The 19797-nt window shown below is 33.2% G+C and overlaps 1 protein-coding gene across 1 annotated transcript in view; it reads right to left on the bottom strand.

Annotated features, from left to right (window-relative positions):
* Positions 1-19797, bottom strand: part of LOC109073908 (cadherin-18) — a 66568-nt gene that overhangs the window by 12764 nt on the left and 34007 nt on the right. The window contains 5 exon segments of the mRNA XM_042768065.1: positions 5545-5662; positions 7777-7898; positions 12485-12621; positions 16442-16694; positions 19073-19261. Of these exon segments, the coding sequence (XP_042623999.1) occupies positions 5545-5662; positions 7777-7898; positions 12485-12621; positions 16442-16694; positions 19073-19261 (819 nt within the window).

Consider the following 19797-nt stretch of genomic DNA (forward strand, 5'->3'; position numbering starts at 1 on the left):
ATCTATCTATCCATTTTCTATCCATTTATGTGTGTTTTTAAGTCAACTCCGGGTAATAGATAAAATACAGTATATGAAAAATGCAGAGCTAAATGAAACAGCATTTGTTACAGTATAGAAACTATTCTGCTTATTCTGTCATAAAAAAAAAGAAAAAAAAAGAAAAAAGTATTTGTAGTTTATAAACAAATCACAAAATTTTCATTAGGAAAATATAAAAAAATACTATATACAACAGTTTATTTTACATCACATCAAATTAAAACACATAAAAATAAAAAAAATAATTATATAATTATTATAATAAAAATATAAAATAAAATTTATTTTATTCACTCATATTCGCAATTTCAAGCATATTCTCAAAACCAGAGATTTTCTTGACTTCAGTACCATTTCTGTCCATCTAGTTTAGATGAGCAAAACTGACTTCAGATAAACCCCTAAATGACCCACAAAAACAGCACGGACTTTCTCTCCATGTCTCTCCATGACTGTCTCTTCCTCTGTGATCGGGAATTTTTGGTCAGAATAAGTTGCAATGTGGACCAAAAGTCTGGTTACATGAGAGTTGTTCTCTCTTTCATTGATAAATTAAAATACATATTTAATAATAAAAATAAATAAATAAATAAATTAAAAAACACATAAATCACTCAAATCACACATCATATACATAATACATACTTTTTACTTTTAACAAAAAACAAAAAATAAAAAATAAAAAAAACAAAAAATCAAAAAAACCATCAAACCTGTGACCACAGAGTTGTGATAAAAACCACACCGTGAGACATAAAAAACCACTTATACCCTTGAGTACACAGTGTGTAAGCAGAGCTCTTCTCTCCTGAGAACCGGCAGGTGTTAAACTCAATAGGTGGCAGAAGTGTTGAGGGCCGCAGTGTGGGCAGCCTGAAGATCCTGCTGTTTGCCTGAGGGCCATCTAGAGCTAAGGCAAACAATATACGTGTGAATGAGAGAGAGAGAGGAGACAGAGAAAAGCCCTGAGCTCTTTTCTTCAAGCACCACTCATGATGCAATCCATATCACCGGCCTTCATTTCCATACTGATAAATATCACTGTCATAGATACATTAGATTAAGATACTCTAAAACTGAAGTTTAACAAAATAGATGCTACCCGATCCACAGTAGTCCAATGAAAGTTAAGCTAGTCTTCTCACATATTTTGCAAAAAAAAAAAAAAAAAAAAAAAAAAAAACCTTCAAGCGAACTAACAGAAACTAACTACAATAAAGCCATTACACTAAAGAATTTAAGCTTTTATTTAGAAATAATCTGATGAACTGGATCTACTGATTCACTGCAATGATTCAACTCAAAATAAAGATCTGTTCATGAATCACACTTTTAAGCTTTTATGAAAGCACCAAGAGCAACTAGGCCAAATGTTTAGGTTATAAGAGTAAAATGGCTTATATTTCTGTCTGTTTCTCACACACAGCTATTACATGAGTCTTATGAACCACCCCTGGACCTCTTTACTTGCATTATATTGAAAAGATATCCTGTCCACACATTTTATCATGGTCATCTGGTCACTGGTTATCTCCAGACTGTATTGCATTACCATCATCATCCTCCTCTTAGGAAGTGGCCTTATCATGTTTATCATCATAATAATGATCATAATTACTGGATAATGACTCATTTCTCCTGTTACTTCTTGGTTTACAGTCTATCTGGTTTCCTGTCCAGACGCCCACCGACCGACTGACACCCTATATGAGAAAAGCCTTCTCAGATGCTGACTGCATATTAAAACAAGGCAGCGTTAGACAAGAAAAGCACGCCTCCTTAAAGGCCTATAGATACAGGCGCAGAAAGTCAATGGAAATAGGATGAGAGTTTTTAAGAGACAGATGGGAAACAGGAGGGATAGACAAAGAGTGAGAGAAACAGAAACGACTAACAATAGATCGAAAGTGGAGAGGAGTGAGAAATAATGAGGTGTGAATATATATATATATATATATATATATGGGTTTTTTTTTGGTAGAGATTCCAACTTAAAGAAATAGTTCCTCCAATAATAATAAAAAATAATTGTTGCTTTTCACCCTCAATAAATAAATAAATATTGATTTATCTGTTTAGATATGCTTATTTTGAAAATTCAACATTTTATCAATCAATCAATACAATTTATGGGTGCACTGTTCCTTTAAAATAGTGTTTTATTGTTTATGTGTGCAAAGGTGGATCTGATTAGCATGCCAATGATTCTGTGATTTCCCGGTCGCATGCCTTCAGCATGTTTTTGACCATGCCATTCATAAGCGCGCTCATGAATATTACCTTTCTAATTACCCTCGGCTCCACTACAAAGCGCAGTTGACTAAAGAACATAATCAAACTGAATATCCATGCAAGGGTCTCGCTTAGCGCTCTGGGGCCCTCCGTCTTACATTGTTATTCACAGAGGGACCGCATTCATAAAGCAAAACGTGAACAGACAATAATTTAGTCCATTTAGCATTTGTTTCCTTGTGCACCAAATAAATTTGCACATTTAAATCCAGAAATGGTGATGGAGGGAAATTGTATTTATTTTGCAGCTATTGGGTAATTTCGTTGAATGCCTTAAAAAGTCAAAGTTGGAAAAAGGCAGGCAGCATGTTAAAATATATTCACCACAAAGCAGCCATTTAGATACAAAGAGCTAAAGTACTTCCATAAAGACCCTATTGCTCTTTTACAGCACTTTTATGAATGGGGAAAGTGGTATTATTATTAAATTTGAAGCACTTTAGGTCTTTGTAGACAAGGGGGCTTCACTTACTTGCAATCTCTCAATAAGAGCATTGCGCGCCGACATCGACCACCTGTGGCAAGAGCTGATAATTCTGAAACCGGTAAACACTGGCGTGTCCCAGCAGAGAGAGATTAAAGAGCGAGAAACCGTGTGAGAAGTAGAAAGAGAGCGTGAGACTTGCACTGAGTACCACTTGTATAAATGAAGTAAACTCCATACTGCAGTCGGCTCGATAGGAAAGGAGTGGAACTCACGATACTAGCTAAGTTATTCTGTCTACCAATATAACTTTAATCTACCTCTCTTCTGTTTTTCCCCAACTGACCTTGAGACAGGGAATAAAACATATAAAACTTTACCAGCAATTAGTTTTAAAAGTAGCAACATTTGCACTCTAATTAGAGATGATTCAATAATTTTCTTATTACAAATGTAACATTGTAACTTCTTTATTTCCTAAAATCACATTACATTGTCACTTTCTACCCCTTAAAAGATCCATCATTTCTTAATAGGTCATGTAGATTAAAATTCTTAAAATGAATACAATTAATTAAATGCTATGCTAATTAAATTAATTGATCGTGTATATCAATGTATGCTAATAAAAGCCCCCGAATGAAGATATTATTTCAGCAGACAACTACACTATTTGAATGGACATAAACAGCTTTAAAAGTCAATATATTCTTGTGTTATTTGATATAATGTTTCATCTCAGTCCATTTTGTAATCAAGTCTATCTGGATTTGTTCTTGTAATCTGTCTGCAAATTTTTAATTATTGTACAAATGCTTCAAAGTGACATCTTTAACTTTTGCATCAAGTTTCACTGTTTTTTTTTTTAGCATCTTGCAGCATGAGCATCACCTTTTTAAGAAGCTGTGTGAAGTTAAAAAGCGTACAGCTTTGAAAAACACATATACTGTGTATGTTTCCTCCAGTTGTCTAGCTGATTTTGAATTTATGAATTTGCCTGCTCTTATTAATTAAATTGACAACCCTAAATAAAATAAATATGAACTGATTTCTAACCCTTTTTTCATCATCTTTTTTTCAAATCTCCTTCTGATTTCAGGGTACAGATATGGACCCGGGAGCAGCACACCTCGGATAAGAGCGGTCTCCATGGTAACCTCCACCCTGCAGCCATCTGTGTGAGTATTGCATTAAAGCCGTCGGTTCGGGAGTTTAGGGAGCTGGTAATTCATTCGGCAACAACAGGGAATGAACCACTGTGCAAGGTTAGACCCATAATCCCTCAAAAAGAATACTGGTGCACTTCGACAGCGAGGGACAACGATGAAGGAAATAAACCGTGCCGACTGTGATTGAGCTACAATTTGGAAATGTGGTGGCTGGTACAAAAAACTTCATTAGTACAAAAACTTCACCAGTCACTTTAAAGTTCACCCAAGGCTACACAGACACAAAAGAATTGAGGCTGCCCTAGGGAAGAGTAAAGGTGCCACTCCGTGGAGCGTCTAAATGAACAACTGATGCTGTAAAACACAATTAGCATAAACTGGCTATCTGGACTTAGGGTTTTGGGGACTTTTATTCAGCTTAATCAGACTGGAAGACCACCTAAAACTGGCAAACCACTGTAGGTTTGTTAATGCAGGTTTTAAATAGGGTGACCAATCGACCAGAAACAGTTGGAAAATTAAAAGGTTGATTGCATGTTGATTTTAATCAATGAAAATGAATGAAAACAAACCAATATTTCTCACATCATACAGAGTCCCAAAACAAACACAGAACTGTTAAAAACAGAGCAAGAGCTATAAACAACTTTAGTGTTATGCTGATTTTGATTATTGAAAGAAATGCCATTACAGCTCATTGATTTACCTTCACAGCAGCTATTACTCATGCATAAGGGATTTTACTTCCGTTTGCATCTAAACTGTCATCAATCGTCTCTCTTAAGCTTGCGGTCAACATTTAATTATAACTTAAATGTTGGTCGACATTAACCCTGGGAGTTTATTGATCATATGAAAAGACTTCTGCAGTCATTTTTTTCTCCCTTGAAAATATATACATTTTTAAAGAAAGCTTGAATTTCCTATATATGTGAATTAATTATTATAGCTTGCATTAAAATAACATATATACAGTAGTGAACATCTTCTGAATGCTACTTTGTGCCTTTTGTCATAATGGAAGAGAATATTAGACCAAACACATTAACACAAGCCTATACGATTCCCACACATTTTTACTAATGCATTTCAATGACTTTTCCAGTTGTCTGTGATTACCAGACAAGGATATTTAAATATAATTTTATAGAGACTACAGGACACTTACAAAGAACAACTATGAAATATTTTAGACCTGTTATTATATCAAGAAAAATGTATGCTCACTACAAATATGTCAAAAAAGCCTTGTAAATAGAATCAATTTGAGTAGGTGTGTGTGTGTGGGTGTGTGTGTGTGTGTGTGTGTGCGTGTTTTTGTGACATATCAGGACACTAATGACATGGTATGACACAGGTATTACAAGGAGAGGGTGACTTATGGGGACATAACCCATGTCCCCATTTTTCAAAACGCTTATAAACCATACAGAATGAGTTTTTTTGAGAAAGTAAAAATGCACAAAAGCTTCCTGTAAGGGGTAGGGTTAGGTGTAGGGTTGGTGTAGGGCAATAGCACATACAGTTTGTACAGTATAAAAACCATTACGCCTATGGAATGTCCCCACAATTCACAAAAACAAATGTGTGTGTGTGTTTAATCCTCTACATCCATACCTTCATTGTCTTTAATAGTAAAGTTGGGGTTGGCAGGAACTCCTCCGGGAAAAGAGAAGGAAAATCCCTTTCCATTGGCAAAATCATCTTTATCCACAGCCGTGATTGTCTGAATGACCTGCCATCAACAGAACAAACAGAAAAAAGAAAAGACGTGAGAAACACTGTGACCCCCCACCATTCTCATATCAGAGTGAACTTCTGAAATCTCTGCTGGCATCTCAGCAGCTGTAGGATGCTGTGTGCTTTGTGCATCTAAACCAGCTGGTTTGTTGGTCTGAGTTGTCTTGGAAACCCAACAGGCATTTGATTCATTGAGTGCAGTCCCATATGGGTTGCACATCCCTGTGCTCTACTCCCTGCAAAGAGCAATACTTTCCAACTGAAGAGGTTCAGACTGAAGGAGACTTTAATTGGATTGCCTTTCGCTTGTGTGAAACCAGAAATGATAAAAGGCTGACAAATTCAGAATGCCATTTGTTAAAGTTCAAGGGATACTCCACCCCAAAATGAAAATTTTGTCGTTAATAACTTACCCCCATGTCATTCCAATCCCGTAAAAGCTCTGTTCATCTTTGGAACACAATTTAAGATATTTTGGATGAAAACCGGGAGGCCTGTGACTGTCCCATAGACTGCCAAGTAAATAACAGTGTCAAGGTCCATAAAAGGTATGAAAGTCGTCGTCATGGTTTTTAAGAATAATTTTGTTGTTGTTATATCAATATCTGTATCACTGTACAATTTAGTATTGATTTTTTTTTTTTTTTTTTTTTTTTAATTATTTATAGGAAAACACTCTGCAAACAGATAGTCCTGCACTAAACCTCACACTATTGGTTGAGGTTAATAAACTATAATATAATATAACATAATATAATATAATATAATATAATATAATATAATATAATATAATATAATATAATATAATATAATATAATATAATGATCCTTAAAGTTGAATTTCAGTCTTCAGTGTCACATGATCCTTCAGAAATTATTCTGATATTATGATTTGCTGCTTAAGAAAAATTTCTTATCATAATATAATATAATATAATATAATATAATATAATATAATATAATATAATATAATATAATATAATATAATATAATATAATATAATATAATATAATATAATATAAAAATCCATAAAGCTAAATTTTAGTCTTCAGTGTCACATGATCCTTCAGAAATCATTCTAATATTACAATTTGCTGCTTAAGAAAAAATTCTTATCATTATCATATCATTATATAATTTTGAAATCAGTATTTTTGTCATGATTTTCATGATTTTTCATGATACTTTAATGGATAATTTTGTCAATTTTGTCATTTCTCTGTGTCTTTGAATCAGCTGAATCTCCAACCAGCCCACTCAACAACACCAGATCAACCAATGATGTGAGTTTAGGGGCGGGGCCATCTGTTTTTCCGACCAGTGGCAGATGATGAAGGAGTTTGCAACACGTGCAAATTTGTCTTTATTTTTTAAAGTCAGTTTGATGATTCTAGTAGTACAGAAAATTCACACTCCACTTAAAACACATGAAAAGTGCTCAGAAGCACTTTAATGTTCCACTCCCGTAATTTAGTGTGGATAATTTTTGGAATTGGATGTACTGTTTTATGTTGGGATGACAGGGGATATTAAAATAGGCTTGACCTCATCTGTCCTTCATTTTCTCTCATTCTCATCCCTCTCTTTCTTTGGGCCGCTGGTGAAAAACAGCATTTCAAAATTAAATGGAAAAATGTGGGTAGGAAAATAAGAGTGTGCTTTAGTGAGTCAGAGCTGTCACGCTTTGTTGATCAGATTTTTATTCTCATTGAGAGATGATTAGCATTCCTATAACCCCCTTCCATTTTTCTATTTCAGCCCCTCTAAATATTCAGCTTGCTCTTTTCTCCACACCATTCATGGCAGGGAATGTAAGGGAATTTTCTGTGCAGGCTGATGTGTAAATCCATATTGATCAAACCTGTAATGTTTCAGATGACCAACTTAACATTTGTTAATACAGTTATTGCTTGCATTTTTAATCAGAAAAATACATGCATATACAGTAACTTATGCTCATTAGTAAATAAACTGATGAAAACAACATTTAGTTTTATTACTTTAGTTGTTACATTCGTTTTAAGGAGACTCGGCCTCCCTAGCCTTCTCTGCCAGGGAATGTCAGAGAGAAAGCGAGACAGAGAAGCAGTTCAACTGTTATGGGACTTGCCTGTCCTGCTCTGGTGCTTTCACAGATGATGATCTCGTCTTCTGTGTTGATCATTGGAGGATTGTCGTTCACATCTAGAACCTGCACTGTAACGGGCACATGACTCTGAAGACTGGGGTTATCTGAAAAAAAAAAAAAAACCTCAGATAGCTTATATGAAAGAATATCTGAACATTAAGCAGTGTTTTGTGAACAGAAGTTAATGGAAATGGTGATTCATCTATCCATTAAAACATTAATACACCCATCATCTCATCAATGCATCACTTTAATCATACATTAAATCTATCTGTGGCGCACTTAAAGTGCTTAAACAATAAAAATCTCTTGAAAATGATGCGTGACTTCTCATGAAGATATTTCTTAGAAGGTTAAAACACAATCAAACTTACACTTACACTGTTTTCATTGATTTGAAATGAAAGCTTGCAAACTAAATCAAAATAACCATATTTAAAATGTTAAAACACAGTAATGAGATCTGAGAGCACTACACTCTTATTAGCAGCTGAAAGCATTTTTCAAATTAGCAAGATATTTAATTAACAAACACAGATGAGGGGATGTGTAGAACTCTATAAAATAACAGTCATTCCCATTATGTAGAAATAATGAAAGATTCTATGTTTACATTAGTGAACTGGAATGTAGTTTTGCTGAATATCAAATTACATTTAAAAAAAAAAAAACAAACAAAAAAAAAACAGATAAACAAATAACATGGCAATGACCAAATCATTTCTGATTAGCCTACACAGGAAATGCTAATTTCTATCAAGTCTGTCTCAAAAAAACACATATCTGAACTGAAAAGTATATTTGCATGCACTTCTTGATCCCTGGGTGGGACCAGGCTAATTTTGTTTACAAATTTGCTAAATCATCTTATAGCAATTCTCAGTGAGTCTGACCCATACTGATTAAAATAATTAGAATCAAAACACTATAAATACAAACACGCAGAAATTAACGAGGCATTATAATGCTCAGAAATTAAAAACAGGCCCATAACAAGGATATAAAAATATTCTGTGCAATTATACATTGAGTAATTAACAAGATATTCTATTTAGGTAGGTCCTTTTGAAATTGCTTTGCTTCTTTTAGACTCACGTATCAAAGTTTTTAATTAATTAACTATGATATGACAAAAACTTGGATGGATGGATATTTTATTCCAGTAAATTCAAATTAGCACTAAAATATAATAAAAAGAGATTTTCTTAAACATTCTGTCTTTCTTTGCTGCAGTATTTGTTTTTTGTTACCCAACTTAATCTTTTTGTTTACTGCTTTTCAGTATTCATTTCAACCAATATTTATCTCTTATTTGCTGTGTTTCTGTTACTCCCTTCTCTTCATATGAATCTCTCATCTATGTGTAATTTTAAGGTTAAAAATAAGATATAATTTGTTTTGGGTAAATCTAATGGGCAGTCTTTGGTCTCATTAATCTATTATTTATTCCAGAGCAAATAGTTTTGGCTGATAGCAAAATCTCATCACATTATATTTTATGTAACTTTAATGCTGTGTGTAAGCTTTGTCGTTGTTTATTTTTTTATGTATTTTTTATTTTTTTTTGTGGTTGTGACTCTGACCGTGGATCATTACCATACAGTATGTACTTTTTTTTTTACTTCAAATGAAAGGTTGTAATGTTGTGATTCATCTGAAGAGCTGGTTTGGTATTTTTCTTTAAGAAATTTTGAACCAAAACAACTGAGCTGAGCATAGGCTGTCTAAGATCTAGCAAAAAACAGCCAGATCTATCAATTTTATAATACAGAATGTTTATGCACCACTAGAAGTAGCTAATAAAATAGCACGATATCTGTCAATGGCACATTAAATGTTAAATGCAATAAAAGTGTGCATAATTACTGAGACGTCTTATAAGCGTACAGGCCAAGTGAGTTCCGCTCCCTTGTCATCCTCACTAATGAGCACTCTAACATGAATTCACACCCACAGCTGGACCAGAAACGAACATTTCTCAGAATGAAGCCTTTAACGGCAAACCATCTCCATGGCAACAAACACACCATTAGTTAAAAAAAAAAACACACTCCCTTCAATGTATCTTTGATTGCATACAACAATGTTAAACACAAACACTTCAAAACAACATCAGAAATGTGATTTAGTGTGCTGTCATTTTGCTTATTTATCCTTTGGGATGTTTGTTTTGTGTTTACACAGAGGAATATTTTATTGCACTTCCATACCTCAGATTTGATTGTGATTCTTAGAAATGTTGCTTTGTAATTATCAATTTTATCTCTGGTTTATAAAAATAAAAATATACAAATGAGGCAATAGTTCATAAAAAGTAAGAGTGTAACAGTGTTACATATCTCAGATAATGTGGTCATAAAATATACCTTGAAAGCACAGTAAGCTGAAGTATTGGCCAAATACAATGAATTGAATGAGAAATGTTGAAGAACACAGATCTGAGCACAGTTTGAAAGAGTTAAGATCTCTTCTGAGGCTGTATGAATGTATATCTCTGAGCAGCAGACTTTTGCCAAGTCTCCATTTGATGTCATTGCTGTCTAGGGAAAATAAGTGAGATATTAAAGCAATGTGTGATTTTTCATTCGCATGCTGGATAAATGTGGAATATGATTATCATATAGAAGACTGAATGTGTGTCATTGATGCTGGGTGTAAGGGTAATTACTCTGATAAAATCTGCAGCAGAAGAGTCATGTGACTCCATTTACATTACGGCCTGTGATTTTTATCATCTGGGAGATTATATACTCCCAATCTTTCCCTGTTTTTGTTCTTTTGCATGAGTGGGTTTGTTAAAGGGGTATTTCACTCAAAAAAGTTCAGTTCTGCTGTCATTTCCTCAACCTCATTTTGTTCCAAACCGGTTTTACCTGCTCCTGCGTAACACAAAAGGTGACTCTTTGAAGATTGTGCTAATCGCTATTTTTCATTCAGTTAGAGAGCATCAAAAAGGGCATAAAGGCATTGTAATAGAATAAAAGTTGTGAGCTTTATTGCACATCTTCTGAAATCATATGATTAGCTTTGAGGAACACACAGTAAGGTAATAAAGCCTTCCTGCAGTCACTAAATTAATCACTTAAAACTCATCTTTAATAACCAAATTACATATTTACATTTTTTTCTAGTGAAAGTTATTTATTTATTTATTTACGTTTTATATTCTTCATTTTTTTATTTAATTTCAGAGGGAAAATGCACATGATGACCAAGGCAGGCATAATTTATTTTACAATAAAACAAATACACTACTGTTAATATGGATACAATATTATAAGTATGTATGCCATAATTCCTGGAAATAGTTCGCTAATCTTATAGAGGTATTGTAAAATGTCTTCAGTATAACTCTACACCCTGACCTCATTTAGTATATGCGGACACATGAATATGCAAATCCATCCCCACATCCAGCCCATTGCCATTGTGCAGTGTAGAAAATGCTACACAATGGCAAGTGCCAATATTGGATTAATTCAGCCAATAATGTTTGAACCAGAAACTGATTGATGATGAAGAGGAAGAGCGAATTATACAAAGTCGTCTATTAGTCCACATACTGTATCAGAATGGTAATGCATTTTATGTATCACTCTCTACACTATCAGACATGTAACGGTAATTGATATAATGGTAGCACTTTATTTTAAAGACCAGTTCTCACTATTAAATAGCTGCTTATTAGCATGCATGTTACTAGCATATTGGCTGTTTACTGTAATAGTACTAATAAAGCACATATTAATGTCTTATTCTGCATGACCATATTTTAGATCACGTAATCCTACCTCATACCTAAACTTAACAACTACCTGACTAACTATTAATAAACAGCAAATTAGGAGTTTGTTCAAGGAAAACACTAAGTTAATAGTAAAAATGGTGTTGACTGATGAATGCACATGGTTTGTCTTCAGGCGTATTATAAACACCAGCTAGACATGTTAGCAACATTAAAATATTATTTTGACCAATGAGGGGCTTTAAATCTTCACATCTACCATGTTCAAAAGAGTGTCAATGTCCAATCTGTGATTGGATCTTTCAAAGAATTTGGTCCAAAAATTACATTTGAAAGATTCAATCATAAATCAGACTGAACTGGTTCTCAAATTCAACTAAATCAATGATCTGGATACAGCAATTAACAGCTCACTGGAGGGGGATTTTATAGGTGAACAACATCTACAACTACATTCAGACTGCATAGCTGCAGAACACAGCACACAAGCCATTTTGATCACTTTTACAAAGGCATTTTACAGTGCTTCTGGATCCATTTTGAAGCTTGAAAGCTTTTGGCCCCATTCATTTTAATTGCATGAAAAAAAAAAAGAAAAAAAAAAAAAAACCTTGACAACAACCAGCAGTCTTCATTTTTCTCTTTCCACAGAAGAAAATAAGTCATACAGGTTTAGAACAACATGATGGGTGAGTAAATAACCACGATGTTCAATTCTGAGCTAACTATTCCTCATGTGCTTAGAGGTTAGATCTTTGACTATTAACAGGCCTGCAGAGTTGATTTCACAGCAGCGGGAGGGCGAGCGATTTTCAAAGAGAGAAAGGGAACGGCAGTCCGTTTCTCATGAATGCACAAGGCGTTTATTGTCGAGAATGTCTTTGCAGACTAATTTGCGAGTTATTAAAGTGGCGAAGCTCAACCAGCATGCTTTCTGGTACCCACCTTCCTCTGTTGCCATGACAGTGATGTTGTGCCAGGGTGTGTCCTCGCGGTCCAGGAGCTGAGTAGTTCTAATGACTCCGCTGATGGATTCAATATCGAAATACACCTCTTTGTCTTCTCTCCGCTCGATGAAATACCTAAATATAGAAGAGAGAGCATGAATACTGCATGAGCCTTTCCGTCTTTCACCCCTCTATATCATAATGGTGGCATTATTAGCAAAGACAACTGGGATGTGCATGATTACCCAAAAGCTTGTATTTCTATACATGACTGAGTCGTGCTACAGTGAGACTTATGGCAGGACTACTCGATATTACAAAGCTCAGCCTAAAGGGACATATTTTTTATTTTATATCAATTCTTTTTTATTATATTGTCCAAAAGCTTATACCACAGTGAGTAATTGTACATATACTCATATAGTTAATTTTTTTTTTACAGATTATATAAAAAAATATATATTATATATATATATATATATATATATATATATATATATATATATATATATATATATATATATATATATGCATATATAAAATTACAAATATATTATGTACAGTATATGAATTATATTACATTATAAAATGGATTTAATAAAAATGAATTTAAAATTGTTCTAATTAATCAAGATTATTCATATATTTTTTTGTGAGTTATCAAATATTTTCACAACGAATCTCCAAATTAACAACAACAACAACAACAACAACAAAAAATTAATAATAACATAAAGATGATATATTTTAAATATCTGTTTAAATGGCATCTTTTTTACTAAGTAAAAAGCAGAATAAACAAATGAGACAAATTAATAATAATAATTAACAAATAAAGATAATAATTAAACATAATAATTTGATAGCAAAAACAGCTTCAAATTTTATAACACTCAAATCTAGACACCATTTCTAACGTCACATGGCATAACATTATGCCACCCAGCTTGATGACAGATTACTGTAGAAATACAGAGTGGAATTAATAATATGAAAAACACTGTGACTTCATGGAAAGATGAAAAGTAAAGAAAGAACATAATAGGGGGTTCATTTATACTAAAGAAGAATGCACTAAAAACTAAAGAGTACTTTTTACAGTTTCTAAATAACTGAGCTTGAATTACGTTACAAAATGTGCACTGCATTGAGCATTAACATTGCCTTGAAACTATTTAAGGTTATTTTGTTCATATGATTTCCCTAAATGAGCAGACAGCAAACAGGTCATTTTCAGTGAGATTTATGAGTGCGTTTGGCTTTATGCACAGATTTATACTGTATATATTCCAGGTGAAACAACAGTGAATCACAGCTTTAGATAACAGAACTGACACAACCTGAAGATTATAAAAAGAAAGAATAGAAAAGAAAAGAAAAGCAAAGAAAAAACTACAGGAGAAAAGTGCAAGGAGAAAAACTGCAGTGGAGAAGCATTAGTTGGACATAAATAACAAATTCTCAAGTGAAATGCTTGGTAAAGATGCTCAAAAGAAGGACAGTCAGATTCTCTTTCCAAATATTTATGTGAAATTTAACCACATTTGCATTTTCTAAAATAAATACTAGAGTGTGCAAGGCAGGCAAAATTAGTGTTAACATTATGTGTAACCATAAGAGTTTAGTTGTGGTTCTGCTGTTTTGGTTTCGTGGGGGTCAAGGTTTACTGGTTAGCATGGTTGGGTTAGCTAGTAGATGCCAAAAAAACATTTCCCAATTAACGGCAGTTCAAAAGTGGCCATATATTTTGATGAGAGAAATAAGCAAATAATAATAATAATAATAATAATAATAAGTAATAGATTAAAACTATATCAATACACCATCCAAAATCCCTCTACTTGCTGAAAAATGGCATAAGTACTCTAAAAATTATTTCTGTTTTTAGTAGTTTTCGTCATGCTTACTAGGTAGAAATACAGGAAACACAAAAATCTTCTCAGCAAAACACAAAAGCTCATCCCGAAATCCTGTTCATGCAACACCAGGGTGTCTATTGTGAAGAATATGCCTTTAAAAACCATTTTCCCTGCAACGTCTCATGAGACAAATGCTTTACATGAAATATGATAATGATCAGATGCATCATTATAACAGTTAGGAACAAAACTAAGGAGATAACAGTGACCTTGCTTATTTTTCCATAACGCTAATGATGATTCTCAAACTTCTATGCCATTTTATTGTTATGCTAATGGACATGATGCAGTATAAATTCTTCTATGGGAATGAAATGTGTTTTTTTTTTTTTTTTTTTTTTTTTTTATGGGAAGTGCATATTAAAATCTGGGAACAGAAATGCAAAAAAAAAAAAAAGGCCAGGGGGCATGTATGAGTCTTTTCTTGTTTTCTCTTAAGTATTTTATTTATTTATTTAGAGCAGTGATAAATACTGATGTAAAAAAAAAATAAAAAATCTGAAACTGAATAACTTACTCACTCACATCAACCAATGAGATTCGCAGCATTTGCATGACGGTGAGAGTTACGGCCTCTCCGTCACGCACGAACTGTGAAGGTTCATTTAAAGATGGCTTGAAAACACGTCCTCAAACCACCAGAGATGCTAATAAACCATACAGGTCATATCTCATTACCACAAGAAAATGTGCACCGTCCTTGACTGCATGAGACATGAGAGAGAAATAACAATGAGGATTTTACACTTCATGCCTTTTACTGCTATTGAAAGGAACATTCTGACATTTTATTTTTCATTCCCGTTGTTTGCTTGCATGTCATCCTAATGTTATTTTCTCCATGTTCTACAGACAATGATGTGCACAACATTGCCTTTCATATTAAGACTCCTCATTAACTTTTGTTTATATATAATATAATTCTTATGGACTTTTCACACTTAACATACATTAACTGGTGTAATATTTTACACTCTTCATCATCCAGAATTATTTCTGGTTAGTGATTAATTGTGGGTAGTTAAGATTTTCTCACTGTGCAATTCTAAACCCAGGGTTAATGCATATTGAATATTTGCATAATTATATACATTTAAAACACTGATCAATCAAGTACAGCACACAGCGTGCAACAATTTAATAACAACCTTTGTGCCATTTCCGGACTGTTTTTTTCCATAGATGATTCTATCTAATTCTATCTCTCTAAATTTTCAATAAAATGTTTTTGGAATTAAAAATTAATATTGTGAATATAAAATGTAATGCATTAAATAATATAAAAATATAAAACATGTATGAATATTTTTTATATACATATTTCTTTATAGTTTTTAATTTAATTTATTTTTTATATTTTTATTAAATAAATAAATAAGAAAGAAAGAAAGAAAGAAAGAAAGAAAGAAAGAAAGAAAGAAAGAAAGCACACGCATCAGTTATGCTGTGTTTACCAGGTGGGATGAAACAGGAATTCTAATTAATCTGAATCCTCTCCATCGGCATCTCTGGCAGGCAGCATGATATCAGCACTAAAGCAATGATGTTTTTATGAGCTGGCCTGCTCACACCTCTCTTTCATTAGAGTGTGTGGAGGTAATTGAGCCTTTGGCAGCAGTGTTTCACTACCATGATAATATGGGGTGCCTTAACTACTCTAATTAACAATATCCTCCATAGAGAGAAAGAGAGAGCGAGTCAAAGCAGTAAAAGATCCTTGTATGTCATATCAACTCAATGTCATCCTATTAAATTTGACCTTTAAAAAGAGATGTGAGAAATGGGAGGGGCATGGAAGAGAGACAGATAATGTCAGATTATTGTGCTTTAGCACTGCATTTGCGAATACACACCACAATTTAGGAAAAAACCTAAACAAACTGTAGTGATTTGCTAGTACAAATTGTATTTTGTGGGTGTATTGCAGGTGACTTACTATGAATTGCACAAATAGCCACACATGCTAACAGTAATATTAAAATTATTACATTAAAATTAAATGTAAAAAAAAAAAAAAAATCATCATGTCTTCTAACCTGACAGGGCTGTTTTTGCTGTCTGGGTCTCTCGCTGTGACGGCTCCCACTTCAGTTCCAACCTTGGCGTTCTCATACACCTCCATAATGTAGTAATCCATTGAGAAAACTGGCGGCTCATCCACATCTCCGACTGTGATCTTGAGTGTGGCGTCGTCTTTGAACGAGCCCAGATAGGACAAGTGTGGATCCAGGTGCGTGTTCTCTGCAGCGATGTGAAGACTGTAATGCTTCTTCTTCTCATAGTTCAGTACCTAAAAAGAGAAAACAGAAAAATTTACTAGAACAAAAAACAAACAAACAAACAAAAAAAAAAAATAAACAAAAAAAAAAATAAAAAAAATAACAAAAACAAATTGCTACATAAAAAACATCTACTTTTTGCCTATTTTAAAGTGTGCAGAATAAAATAATTAAAACTAAATAAACTAAGACTTAATTAAATTATACAGACATATTTTAAAAATGCCAAAAATGTACTTAAAATTACAATGAAAACAGGATATATACTATTATCACCCCCCTTTAAAATCACATCTGTTACAAATAAACATAATATTTTAAAATAAGCATTACCTTAAATAATATAAAATAATATAGATCAATGATACTAAAATAACACTGTTACAAAAATACATATTACATATACTTTGCTTTCAGTTTTAGCCACTTTCTTGGTGGCTTCTAGTGGTTTCAAGTACTTCAAAAAGTTAAGAGCTGGGATCATATTGAGGTCAGTCTTTTTCTTCCGGAGCACAGAAGTTAAATCGCTCTCTAGATGGGGTCACTTCTGTAAACACCATGAAACCTGCCCGACCTTCACCGATGTCTCGCCGGACAGATCTGGCAGGCATTTATTTACAAGATTGGCTTTTGGAAAACTCAGTATTCACTGAATTCACAGCTTTCCTGACCTCCGGGACTGAATAGGGAATTGAAGAAGCTCAGAATACAGAAAAGAAACCATTAATGAGCATCTGAGCCCCGAAGATTGCCAGACGCCTGCTTGACCCAGTCTGGCTGAACAGATTATATATATCTGATATTAGGCTACTTTGACAACATCTTGACTTGGATAATTATGCCATCCTGTTTTGTTCTTTTGTTGAAGGTCTACAAGCAACACTCAAGTGAAAAGTGTGAAAAACTGAAAACATTTTAAAATCCAGAGGTTATTCAGAGTTTTAATGAGGTTTTGTGCATGAGCTTTTGTATTTATAAGATCTTGTACTCTCCAGATACAACTCATGTCCTCTTCCAGTGCAAGTCTGGGATTTTCTGGCCCATTTTATCATAAGCCTGGTGAAAGTTTGATTACTGAGAAAAGCAACCTCTCCTCAATAAACATCAACATTTGAGACATCATTCATATCTGCAGCAGCAGCACAAATAACAAATGACAAGTTAAGACCTGAAATTTAATAGTTGGGTATTTCTACTACATGAACTTTTATTTCCCAGGGGGCACTTTTTATTTATTTATTTATTTATTTTTTTAGATATTTTTATTTTTGTTATTAAGGTCACAGAGAAACGGGCTTGAATATATATATATATATATATATATATATATATATATATTTTTTTTTTTTCTCAAATAACCTTTGAAAACATAAACAGCAAAATAACCATAAACCATGTCAATATTTACAGTTTTTAAAAATGTTTTTTTTTTTTTTTTTTTTTTTATAAAATCCACACAAATGTTTCAGTTTGACAATTGTCAATGCAATCAAAAATTGTGTATAACACTTGTTTCCTTGATTCCAAGGAGCCATCACTAAATTATATATTATACAAATATTAAATATTTAATTTAATTGCACATTTAGTAAACTTTACATATGTATGTAAATGCTAACTATTAAATTATAAAATAAAATAAATGTTTCCACAAAAATATAAAGCATCACAACTGTTTTCAACACTGATAATAATCATAAAGGTTTGTTGAGCAGCAAATCAGCATATTAGAATATTTCTAAAGGATCATGCGACACTGAAGACTGGCGTAATGATGCTAAAAATTCAGCATTGTATCAAATAAATAAATTACATTTTAAAGTTTATTCAAATGGAAAATAGTTAATTTAAATTGTAATATAATTACACACTTTTTACTGTATTTTTGATCAAATAAATGCCTCGATGAGCATTAAGTGCGTATGTAAAATGTCCACTGCTGAACATACATACATACATACATATATATATATATATATATATATATATATATATATATACATATATATATATATATATATATATATATATATATATATATATATATATATATATATATATCATATATATATATTGGTGGAAATGTCATTTATTTATTTTTTTTTATAATTTCAATTGTAAACTGAAGTTGCAGAGATGTCACTGTGGTGGAAATGTCCATTACTTTCAGACAGAAATGACATGATATCCTGTGATGCATGTATATCCACTGTTTAACACTTTTAGTGTTACAAAGTGTTGAAGGAAATGATTTTCTATAAGTCCACAAGACCAAAAGTTGAAGAAACGGCGCTTATTATTAAGGGTTCAGGAAAGCCTCTAACCCTAACAAGCAATAATAGCAGTAATGCTTGCCTTGGCAAACACCAATAGAAATGACAGCAATACCCTTTCTCAGCGTGATCACACCCTCTCTAGTATCTTTGTCTTTGGAGATGGAGAACATTCCAGCCCCCTCGGGGTTCAGGATGCTGTATTTGATCTCTGCATTGATTCCGATGTCCTCATCATTGGCTTTGATCTTCCCCACTGGTTTCCCCACCTGTGCTGACTCTGGGACAAACACCTGGTAATTCTCTGCAGACAGACAAAAGCCCGCATGGTGGTTTGTTCGATTGGCTGGATGGTATTTTTGAAGTATAGCTATCATGATGCCTCTTATCTGGCTGTGCCTCTGAACAAGCCACATTGAGCTGCTCTATTTTAATACGGCCGCCAGACACCAAAATCAGACACATTTACAGTCCCACACCACCTGATTAAAAAAAGCTGGATGCAGTAGAGCGCAATATAGCTACACTACCCATAATCCTAAAGATTCACATTGTTGTTACATGAAAATGGAGATGCAGTAAATATAAATATTTCTGAATATTCCAGTTCAATACAGATAAACAAGTTGTTTGACAGGCTAGGGAGACTCAATTACATCATTTGCAATACTTGATGCATTTCCATTTCCATTTCCATTTCCATGTTACAGCAACTTCTGTGGTAGGTTTATCTTCAGGATTATGGGTAGTGTAGCTATTCACAGAGAGTTTGGAAACAAACTAAGATGGAGTGACTCATTTAAAGACTTATGGCACCTACAGAAGCATATACAGTACTGT

The sequence above is a fragment of the Cyprinus carpio genome, chromosome A12 (genome assembly GCF_018340385.1).
Source record: "Cyprinus carpio isolate SPL01 chromosome A12, ASM1834038v1, whole genome shotgun sequence".
Taxonomy (NCBI): domain Eukaryota; kingdom Metazoa; phylum Chordata; class Actinopteri; order Cypriniformes; family Cyprinidae; genus Cyprinus; species Cyprinus carpio.